Source organism: Anopheles cruzii, chromosome 3, assembly GCF_943734635.1.
Source record: "Anopheles cruzii chromosome 3, idAnoCruzAS_RS32_06, whole genome shotgun sequence".
NCBI classification, from domain to species: Eukaryota; Metazoa; Arthropoda; class Insecta; order Diptera; family Culicidae; genus Anopheles; species Anopheles cruzii.
The window spans coordinates 15591990-15604099 of NC_069145.1; the positions used below are offsets into that span (position 1 = coordinate 15591990).

At 50.1% G+C, this 12110-nt stretch overlaps 1 protein-coding gene across 1 annotated transcript in view; it reads left to right on the forward strand.

Moving 5' to 3' along the window:
* Positions 1–4991: 4991 nt before the first annotated feature.
* LOC128269927 (adenylate cyclase type 6) overlaps positions 4992–12110 on the forward strand; it is a 43089-nt gene continuing 35970 nt past the window's right edge. Inside the window, exons 1-2 of the mRNA XM_053007331.1 lie at positions 4992–5105; positions 5352–5582. Of these exons, the coding sequence (XP_052863291.1) occupies positions 4992–5105; positions 5352–5582 (345 nt within the window). The remainder of the gene's footprint in view (positions 5106–5351; positions 5583–12110) is intronic.

Consider the following 12110-nt stretch of genomic DNA (forward strand, 5'->3'; position numbering starts at 1 on the left):
TGTTTTTCCGTTGCCTTGTTTAACGCATTCCATTTCAGAACTAAAAGATGTCAATTGAATGAATCTCCTTACTTTAAATTTTATTTATTTATTTCGTTGAATGCCTTATCGCACAAATTGAGCATGGAAGCTTCAGAGAGGCAGATAAAGCCGCTCAGTACTCCAAAGCAGCGAAACACAAGAACAAGTGGAAGTTGCAAAGTCAGCAAAAGTGAAAAACTCGGTGGCTCGGTGGCTGTCGGTTCTAACATGTGATTTCAAATTTTGTCTCTAAATTCAGATACCATCGGCACTCGACCTGTCTAGCAGTTCCACCGGCCGATGTCCTTTCGTGCCGAGCAAGTGGACTGTTTCGATGATTCTTAATCAAAAGCGAGATCGATTCTCCGAGCCGTGCCGTGGATTTTCCTACTAATCCTTGCCGACTTCCCTACTGCCGGCCGACCGGTTTTTCATCTTAAACCCCATGGCCCGTTGCACTGTGACCACGGCACGGTACACCGGAAGCGAGCAGCTTGGTCAGCTTCCGGCAGCCGGGGTACCGATATGAGCTTTCGCATGCTTTGGGGTCGACGGAATGGCATGAAATGGCATCGATGAGAAGTTTTTTTCGTTGCGGATAGAGGGAGAGGGAGAGAGCGAAGGTGGCAAACGGGTTTCGGGTGGGTCCTATTGGAAGGACGATTTTTTTTGCCGGACCGGCTCGCCTCTCAGCAGCACACATGTTTTATTCATGAATCGACTTTTGTTATGCATTGTTATCCTGTGGGCAGGAAGTGGATGAGTTCGTTTCACTCCAACCGACGCTCGTCGCGTTGCGTATGTCCCCGCCGCCGGCGTGAGAACGTAGAACCCAGGCTGGCAGCTGTGCACACATGTCCTGCTTCGGGGGTTCCGGTTCGTATCTATGTGTTTTGCTGTTTCGCTACAGGCGATGATTTAATCTAATCAAGATAAAAGATTGACTTTGGCCTGCACGGCATGGCACCGTGGCCGTTGATATTCTGTTGAAAACTGTTTATTCTTTCCCCCGAGAGCCCTCCGGAACGGAATGGGCCCGAAACGCAAGGTTCCGGTGCGGGGTTTGAACATGGGCTCTAAATTCGTGTTTTGACCCGTGGTGTGGTTTCCGGAACACCGGATCTCGGAATTTACACACGGAATGTTGCACCGAGCACCGGTTAGCGTGTGCGCCTCGTGAAAAACAATGGACAAAAAATGGGGGGAAAGTTTTCCGTGCGGTGCCACGTTGTTTGTGGCTTTTATTTTGTGCGAGTCTGGAACATGCTGGGCCGTTTGACCGTTGAATGTTGTCGGTTGAGTGGAATTTGCGTTCTGGAATTCAGTTTTTATCGATCAATCTCGATGCTATATTTGAATCAGAGAGAGAACTGCGAACTATGGTGAAGCAAAGAAATGCTCCTAATTGAATACAAGGTACAAACCCCGAATCAATCATATCACTGGACATGCCGTATTGACATTCGCGCCGTGTTCGAGTGCGCTTACCATGTGCCGCTCATTAAGTATGGTTAACTAGTTCCCAATCACAACAGATGTTCCTTCTCGGAGCTGTTCAATAAACCCGCGCCCACCAGACAGATGGTGTAAAGTTATTGATGGGCCCAGCGAGCATCGTGTTCATTAATCATCCCTGATGAATGATGCCTTCAACAATCAATCGTGTTCCGGGTGGTGTGACACGCGACCCGCAACTCTTCCACCTGGCAGTTCTCCAGGGAGGGCTTACACGGCTTACAGACATGGCCACATACTTTCGCGCGTACTCGCGCGATGTTTTCGGGTCCGCGTTCTGTTTACCGCGTTCCGGTTGATTCGAACCGGAAGGTTGATGGATGGCACGTAAACCGTTCGGGGTGTGATCTTTGCAGTTTGATTACTACGTCTCCGCCGGGGATTGTTAATTGATCTTCCACTAATCTTCCGGTGCACGGTGTCGATGCCTGCGGATGACTGGGTTCAGGTGCTGGAAACTGCCGGCCAGCCTACGGCCAGGAGATTGACGAGCCCGGTAGCATGTAGCTCGGTTAATGCTTGATGTTGCGCTTAATTTAATTATCGATCGTGTCGTCGCGGAACATCGTGGCGCAGCGCTCCTCCCGTATGCCGCTGGCTGATGGCTGTTTGGAGCGGAAACGGAAATCAAATTATTCTTCTGTTTTCGACTGTATTCGACGAACACACTTTTATTGGGCCCCTCGTCGAACTCAGTAAAACATGACCCGAAACCCGTGAGGGCGGAAAAAATAATTAGGTGAAAAGTTGTGGGAAAAAAACCGAGGGCGCCCGATTTTACTGTGTTTGGTTAGGACCGCATTTTTTGTGTCCCATGTTTTTTACCGTCTGCCCGGTGGGATGTATCGATTTTCCAACTCCTCTTTACCTTTGTTTCTACCCGCTGCGGCCGGGACGGTGGAACGTTGTTGCGAATGTGATTAATTTTCCGGTTGTCCCTTTTCCGGGTTCCGACCAGGCCGCAACTCAACTGATTGTGAAATTTATCGCCCACGTCACGCAGAACGCAACACGGGCCCATTAGGCAAACTGATCCTTCCGAGTTGTTCACCGTGTTGTTTCGCCGATTAAAAAAACGATAAAAGATGTGCCTTTTTTAAGTGGTCATTCGAGGAGTTGTTTTTAATTGGTGGCCAGAACAAACAGAACACCAATTAATGTTTTGAGAATGGAAACTTGCAGAGACGTTCCCGATGGTTGTTCACTGTATAGAGTGGCGTAATTTGAATCATAAGTTAAATACAACTCTTTTCTCTTGTATATTGAAGTGATCGTCTGATCTTGTTCGTATATTTGTGCGAAGTGTCGCCAACCCAAACCAAAATCAATTCCGAGCTTGATAGCTTCGCGGAAGTGTTGCCCATGAAACGGATATCGACTATCCCTGGTGAAGGTGTCAATGCGAGTGAATAAAAACAAGGAAATATGGCGTACTCGTTCGAATGCAAGCTGTTGATGTGTATGTTTCCAACCTCAACAGAGCTCAACCCAATACGCGACAAATCGATTCGTTTCCGACGAAGTTCGTTCAGCGAATGGATTTTGTTTTGCTTGCCATTAAATCAAAAATCCCATCGACGGCGAGATCGACGCTGAAATGGGATTTGGTCCCCGGCGTGGCTCGACGTCTTCTGCACGAGCTTGTTTCGCTTAATATGCGTTCCGCGGAATTGGAGGCACTCTGTCGTCAGTTCGCTGGGCCGAGTTCCGAGTTGATGCTGATTGACGGTCGAGCATTTTTCTGGCACCGTAGTTCGTTCTGTTTGTCCCAAACCAAGACATTTGGATAGATGAAAATAATGGAGTTTCCAAACTATGTCACATTTTCGCAACGCTGGATAAGAATCGCTTTGTGATGCTTCTATTTGTAGTTGTAACAGCTGAACGACGGGCAACGGCATGGATGGCAACGGATGTTCCTATCACTGCTGTTCTTATCTTATCTATTCAAGTTGATGAGCTTCGTCAGGATTCGAACTGACGTCTTTCGCATTTACCGTAGTTTACCTACGTTAATCGATACGGATTAACGGCATTTGTTTATCTTATCGCTAACGTAGAATCGTAAAATGAAGCCCGAAAATGTTGCTCAATTTGTTGCTGAAATTTTGCAGAACCCTGTCCTAAATCATGTACCCTGAGGCTAATCATCTTTGATATTTATTTAGCATGAAGCCACATTGAGATACAATTATGTTGAATGATAAATATACACATTTTGCACAAACATTCGTAAATAGGAACAGATATCCATCCAGATATGATCAACCTGAAAAGAGTAGTTTTTATAAGCAACAACGGTACAGTTCTTTAAAGTTAAAGCTTCTATTCGAACACACTTAAGGCGGTCGACTCATTCCGAGTCGTCGCTTAATGTGCCCACTATGGTAGTCCACCTAATTAATGGAACCAATCTTCATCCGAAAACAATCGAAAAGAAACGGAAAACACAAATGGCTCCAAGCGTTGGGCGCACGTTGACACCCACAAACCGATGGGTGGCAGATTAATGGTATTTGCGCTCCTCCCGGGGGTACAACTACGCCAGACTGCACCGTCCAGAGCCGACCGAGATGACAAACAGCGAGGCAACCGGCGATGGTTCCAAGATCCGACACGCGGACAACCTTCGGATGACGGATCTCGGCGGTTCCGAAATGAGTTTCACCCACGGAAGGGGCAAATATTGACTTAGCGTTTCAGTTGGCCAGTGTCTCCCTGGTTCCCCCGGATATTGTCTCCCGGGTGAGGCCCCGTAGGAGAAGCCCGTGAAGTAAAAATTAAATTAACAAACCGACGTTCCCGGAGGGCCGGATGAAACACTGAAGGTACCGAGTACCGGGAATCGTTGAAGTGAAATGGCACCGAAATCAATTAGAAGCGGGACGCACGGTATTGATATTGTTTATTTCGTGTGCCCACAATTCCGTGACAAAATTCGGTAACAACATAAACAACAGCCGTTCGTCCCGGTTCAGCAGTGGGCAGCGAAATGAAATGCTTTTGTTAATGTTGATGATGGAGTTGTTCAACTCATTACGGGGCTGGGCTGTGGCGAACGCCCTTTAGGATCCATTTGCATCGTGGGTCGACCAGAAGTCAAGCTTTTTGCGCTTTCCATTGGGACGGCACGTGTTTTTGTGTGCGGTCATTGGTGGTCGCGACATCCTTCAAAAAGGATTTTAAAATTTTTACATTTTAAAGGGACCATCGTAATTTCATTCAGATTCTCTGCTGAGCGTTTGCTCGACTCCCAAATGTATTCCGCTGCTGAATTCGAACCATGTTTGCTTCAATATATCCGATACAATAACAGGAACCAATCGTAAATCAGACCCGATAATGAGCCAATTTGTAGCTCTGCTCTGCTCACAATATAAACTTCAATCTCAACCATATGGCACATTTGGCTCATTCGCAGACTCGCGCGCCGGAGGCGCCCAACGTAGTTCAACATGACGTCACCGTTGCCGCTGCTGCGCTCGTTTTCGACCGAAAACCAGAACAGCGACTGGAGCAAACGGTTTTCGCTTCGCATCAAGCAGAAAAGCAGCAACGATGGCAAACTGGTACGTATCGGCTGCTCAAAATTAAGGTTCCACCGTGCTTCGGCCGCTCGGCCATTAGGCGCTTCTGGTTGAGCACGCACACACTGAGCCTATGCACAGGACCCATTCACCACTTACGATCACCCGTCCGAATCACGATTCTGACTTCACGATTTTGTCTCTCTCTCTTTCTCTCTGGTCTCTCCTCGACGACACTGCACCGGCACTGGCACCGGACACAACCAACACCACCGCCACGACCGGCAGGACTTTGCCTCGATGCGCAAGAACAAATTTGCCCGCCGCTGCTCGTCCTTGCGCCAACAGCCCACCGAACAGGCCACGGCCAACGTTACGCTGGAGCTCGCGTCGGCGTCGCCGGCCCAGTCCATGACCATCCACGAGAACAGTTCACCCAAGAAGCCGAAATGGGAGGTCATCGAGCACTTCAAGTCGAACGTGCGCGGCCAGGAGTCCATCAGCAGCAGCCTGATAGCGGTAAGGCACCTAGCTGGGGCCGGAATGTGAAGTCAACACAAACAACGGTTCCGGTTCCGTTTCTGTGACTTTGCGACCGAAAGACAAATGGACAATATTTTTGCCAAGCCGACCCAGGGCGGCCAATCAGGGTGCCGGGTTCGAGCAAACACGAAACTTTGATTTATGGCCCTCGCACGGCGGCCCGTATTGTGGAGTGCCTTTCTGCAGGTATTCGAACTGATATGAGGTCCCAGGGCTCAGCATTGATTGCTCGAGTGCGAAAGTTATTGACTTAGTTCCGCCCTACGTTCCGATGGCACTTACTTACTTTACTTACAGGTCCTGTGTCCGCCGTCTTATCGGCGCGACAAAAGGGATGAAGTTAAATTTCTCCACTGCTGACGGTTACCCGCTATCGCCTTTACCTGGCGCCAGGAAAGGTTTCCGTCAGCAGCCCGGATGTCGTCGGCCAGGCTTCGCCGCCAAGAGCCTCTGGGCCTGCCCCTCCTCCGTTGCCCTTGCGGGTTCCAGTCCAGTACCTCCCTACAGATCTCGTTTGCTCCTCTTCGCAGGGTGTGTCCGATCCACCTCCACCTGCGCTCCCGGATTTCAATCTCAATCAGTCGCTGCTGGCATCGACGGTGGAGTTCCTCGTTGGATATCCAACTGTTAGGCCACCATGCCCGAATGATGTATCGCAGGCAGCGGTTGACGAAGACTTGCAGTTTTTGCGTTATTTCTGTGGATACGCACCACGTCTCACAGGCGTATAGCAACACAGATTTAACGTTAGAGTTAAATATCCGGGTCTTGGTGTGCAGAGTGATCTGGTTTGAGCGCCAGATATTTCGAAGACCTGCAAATGCACCCCTGGCCTTCCTGATCCGCATGGCTATATCTTTCTTGGTACCTCCATCAGGCGTTGTCTGGCTACCAAGATATTGAAAGGTTTCCACTTGCTCAACTTGTTGGCTCGCTACTGTGAGGCTGGAGGGATTGTCAGCGTTCACTACCATTGACTTAGTTTTCGCAACATTCACTGTTAAACCTGCCGCCTTAGAGCAGTTGGTGAGGTCATCAAGTTTGCTCTGCATGTCAGTTCGACGTTGCGAGAGCAAAACAATGTCGTCGGCTAGGTCGAGGTCATTTAGCTGCTCCATCGTTATAGGGTTCCACGGTAGTCCTCGATTAGGTTTGCTGTCAATAGCTCCAGCAAGAATCTCATCCATCACGACAAGGAAGAGTAGCGGCGATAGTATACAGCCCTGTCTCACGCCAGCAGTGACCCTTATGGGGGCGGACAAGACGCCGTTGTGCAATACCTTGCACGAGAACGCCTCATACTGAGCTTCGATGAGATGGACTAGCTTATCTGGAACTCCTCTGCGCCTGAGTGCGCTCCAGATGTTTTCCTGGTTGAGTCGGTCAAAAGCTTTTTCGAAATCAACGAACACCAGTAGGAGGGAGTCCTGGAGCTCGTTGATTTGCTCCAGTATTATGCGGAGCGTTGTGATGTGGTCCACACATGATCGGCCGGCACGGAATCCGGCTAGCTGCCGCCGGAGAGTAGCGTCGATTTTCTTTTGGATCCTATTGAGGATCACTCTGCACAATACTTTTTGTGCAATACAGAGCAGCGTGATGCCGCGCCAGTTACTGCATTCTGTAAGGTCCCCTTTCTTAGGAACCTTCACCAAGATGCCCTGCATCCAGTCCACCGGGAAAGTCGCGGTTTCCCAGATAGTTGTGAATAGCCTATGCATCATCTGGGCTGACAAGGCTGGGTCAGCTTTTAGCATCTCGGCCGGAATGCGGTCTACTCCTGGCGCTCTGTTGGATTTCATACCCTTGACTGCTGCTTCGATTTCTGTCAGTGATGGTGCCTCAGAGTTCACACGGTTGATGCGACGCACTGATGGTATCACTTGCTGCTGATTCTGTTGGTCTGTGACACTCGAGACTCGGAGAAGTTCTTCGAAGTGCTCAGTCCAGCGATTAAGTTGGTCTGTTCGGTCAGTCAGTAACTGGCCAGCTCTGTCCTTCAGCGGCATTCGAGTATTTGTCCTGACACCACTGAGGCGGCGAGAGATATCGTACAACAAGCGGATATCACCATTGGCGGCGGCGGTTTCTCCCTCTTCGGCTAGGGAGTTGGTCCAAGCTCTCTTATCCCGTCTACAGGCTTGCTTAACACCTCTCTCCAGTTCGGCGTATTTTTGACGGGCTACGGTCTTAGCCGCTCTGGTTCTCGCTCGCTCAACACTGGCTTTCGCCTCTCTCCGCTCGTCAATCATTCCCCAGGTTACATCCGAGATCCATTCTTTCCGTTCACTGCGCGCCTTGCCGAGGATTTTATCACTCGTCGTGATGAAGGCGTCCTTGATACCGTTCCATTGCTCTTCGACAGATCCGCCTGGCGACATATCCGCGGCACGGGCTTGAAGTTGATCGACAAAAGCCCTCTTAACCTCCGGGTTCTGCAGCCGACGCACGTCATAGCGGCACCCTACTTTCTCTTCTCGTCGCTGCACACGTGCGACGCGCAGGCGTACCTCGGCGACAACAAGATGGTGATCAGATGCGATATCAGCGCTACGTTTGTTGCGTACATCAAGCAAGCTCCTTCTCCACTTGTGGCTGATGCAGATGTGGTCGATTTGGTTTTCTGTTCGGCCATCGCGAGATACCCACGTGACCTTATGTGCTGGTCGATGGGGAAAGAGCGATCCACCAATCACCATGTTATTATTGCCACAAAACTCTGTGAACAGCTCACCGTTTTCGTTCATTTCTCCTAGGCCGTGGCGCCCCATGACACGCTCAAGGTCCGCGTTATTCGAGCCTATCTTTGCGTTGAAGTCGCCTAGATGGATCTGGATATCCCCTTTTGGGATTTTCTCAACCACGCTGTTCAGCTGACTGTAGAAACTCTCTTTCTCGTGTAGGGCGGCAGCGTCTGTTGGTGCGTAGCACTGGATGACTGTAAGGTTTCTGACCCGCGTTCTGAATCTGGCAACGATGATTCGGTCGCTTATCGGTTCCCACTTCATCAAGGCTGCGTGGGCCCCTGGACTAAGTAGGAATCCAACTCCACGTTCCCGAGGAGCGTTTTCGCCTCGTATGCCAGAGTAGAGCAAGACTTGTCTGGACAATGCCTTGTGCTCACCAGTATTGGGCCAACGGACTTCGCTCAGCCCCAGAATTTCCACTTTAAGTCGGCTAGCCTCCCTAGCTAATTGCGCTAGCTTACCTTGCTGGGCAAGGGTCAGTATGTTCCAAGTTCCAATTCGTGTCCTTGTTTTCATGCTCAGGGTCGTTGCCAATAATCCAGATCGAAATTTTTCTTCATTTTCCGTAACGTAGTGTATTTTCGGGTACAGTAGGTTGTTAGCCTAAGGTCCCTATCCCACGGTGGGGCTGCCACCTTAAAGCGTGTGGGAGCCGCTTGGTTTGTAGTCTCTTAGCGTTACCCAGGGTGCGCCACGCGGAGGCGAACTACAGTCGCACCCCGATGGCAGCCGGTTTGAAACTATTGCTCTCCGTTGCCATTAATTTGTTGATTAAAGTTATCGAAAAGGAGTTACTCGAGCAATTCTCGCTTGCTCCGAAATGGGAAGAATTTTGTGCTCGAAAGCCCACATACCCGGCGAACGGAATTCACGGACGACGAAAACCGATTTTGGAAATTCCGATGGCAAACGCGTGACTGCCGATGACGGCACCGGCCCCGATGCGTGGCGAATTTCCACACGTTCGATAGGAGTTATGTTTTTTGGGCGACGGCCGACGCGTGTGTTCGCTCGTCGATGATCCGCATCAACCGAGCCCGTGTCTTGTCGATGTGTGCCTTAGATTGTCAGCTTTAATCGATATCGCGTGGGCTTTAAAAAGGATTCTGTGCGGCCGATACGGTTCCGGACGCCGCGGGAGTATCTTCGCTGAGAGGCCGGCCGGGGGCCCATCGTTCGTTACGTGCCGCTCGTCTGTATTCAAATTTAATAACATGTAAACGACATTGAGCCTGTGTAAAGCTACGCCGAGGTGTGTTTTTTTGCTGCCCCGTCTTTGTCCGGGAAGCCATCTGAAGTGGGAAGAGTGTTTCTTTACTTTCTCCCGGACGGCCTCCGGCATGAGTTTCCTTTTTTTTTGTTACAAAACACACAACACGGAGATGGCGCCCTTCAGATCCTTCCTTTCCATTTGAAGCACGTACGGTGTGCATGGGGTGTGTGCGCGTTAGAGTAAATTAAGTTCTTTGGTGCGAAAAGAATCCTTTTTAGAGCGAGATAACTGAAAGCGGTTTGTCGCACTAACGAGCGATTTTGTTGTTTTGATCGTTTCGCTTAGCCATTAGTGCCCTGCGTGTAAGTGACACTGCAGATCAAAGCAATCGCTCTGCAAGTATCGTGTTTCTTCACAATCTTGACGATCATCGTAACGATTTTCCGAAAAGTGAGTCGTTGGTTGTCACCGCCACGTGCCATGGTCGGATATACCGGGCCGTTTAAAGTGTGTCACATAACTCACGCAAACGTTGCGAGGCACAGTGCGACAAGCATGTTTGGATACTGCGGCTTCAAAAGTGAAGCGGATTAATTTCAAATCTCTCCTCTTGGGCTCCTCGAGCACTCATCGAAACTCTTCAGGTGTCCTCAATGTCACTGCCAACTGTTGAATTTAAGGCCTTTACATGTCTTATAAAACACTTACGTCGTTACAATCTCATCCTCACTGTCCTAGGAACACGTTTTCAGGATCCGAATTCCACCCATGTTGCCATGCCAACGATCTGTCGAGTTGAAGCAACTTTCAACACGGTTGCTGAGGTTGAAACCTATCGTCAAACCAAGCTCTGTTTTCACTTTTAGTGGTCTCTAAGGATTCAACAAACATACTCCAACTTGTTACCAGGAAAAGGATCTAAATACGTGCCTCGGCGCTCTATCGTGTGAATGGTTGCCGTTGCCAGCGTTGAAGCGTTTTATTTGGGAAGAATTTTGGATTCCCAAGAATTCGAATTCAATTTTTGCGATCTCGGTGGATGTGATCAGGATACTCATTCGTCTTCCTCTTGCGCCGATGGAAAAAGAGGTTAACAGGCTTAAGACACGCTAACCAATTTTTATGGATAAATGAGAGTCCAACGTTGTTCAGCGACAGCTCAGTGTAGGGATATCCTTGCCGCACCGTGAAGTCCAACCGCAAAGAGACAGACGATACCCTTGAGCTGCGGTTCGCTCTAAAAGGCGATGCCACGACAACGGACGCACCCGGCGAAAAGCCATCTGATATACGCTCCGTTCACCGGTTTTTATAAAGTGTCGGACGAACCGCGTGACGGAAATCGTTAAACAATCGCGGACGGGGTTGTGTGTGTGTGTGACGGCACGAGCCCGTATGTGTGATGTGATGGTGGTGAAAAGCGTTTAAGGCAAGTAATTGTTTTATGATCGTGAAGCGATAAAGCGTGCCGAGGTGGAAAACGCCTTCGGTCCCGCGTCCTGGCTCCCACAAAAAGGGTGGACTTCAGTGTGCCCTTTTGTTTGCCCCTCCACCACACAAAGCCATTCTCAATTCAATCTGAGCCTGTGACGGAGTTGTGTGTGACCGGGAGATAGATAGAGCAGGCGACTCGCCGAGTGCTGTCAGCGCCGGCCACGAACGCATCCTTCCGAAACACGGCGAGAAAATAAAAGTACACGCGCCATTAAAAGTGCTCCCGTGGGACGAGACCTGAGTGAGTCGAGCTTGGGGAATAGGACCTTTTGCGAACGACAACTATAAGCACCGCTATTCTGTGTGTGTGTGTGTGTGTGTGTGTGTGTGTGTGTGTGTGGCTGCATGTGATGGAAGCATAAACATCTTAGCTTTTCACCGCGGTCGCGGTCGGTCGGATGAGAGTTTAAAGCGCGCGGCGCTTTTCCGTTCAAGGAAAATCAAAGCCTGCTCGGAACAAAGAAAATGGCGTTCGCCTTGGCCTTGCATGCCTCGTTCGGCGTGTCCTTCTTCTTCCAGTCGAAAGCGAATCGCAGTTGGCCGCGACTGACTTGAAGCACGTAGTAATAAAATAATGGCACTTGCGGTCGCTTGCAGGACAAACGTTCTGCCGGCCCGGGACGAGCCCCGCTGGTAGACGCTGTTAGCAGCAAGACCTCAAATCGATCCGACCGTCCGTTTGTTGATACTTTACGGCCCCGCCGGGACTCGTCGGGCGAAAGCCGGGCCCACGGACCATCTGATCCGTTTAATTTTTATAGCGCGCGCTTTCGGTGGTGGCGGGGATTTTTCGGGTGTCGAGAAAATAAAATCACACCGCGAAGAGGGCGCAATAAAAGTTTGTTGTTTGCTGTGCAATTTTCCGGAACCTCCCGGAGCGCCCGAAGAACCGGCTGACGGGTGGCGGGTGCTGTGTTTGTGTGTAGTGTTTATCCCGTGTGTGCACCGTTTTATAGCAAACCATTTTGCGGTCGTTTTATGGCACATTCAAGGGCGCTCAATTTCGGGTCCGGGTCCTTCGGATCGCAAGCCAATCGCGGCCGTAAAACG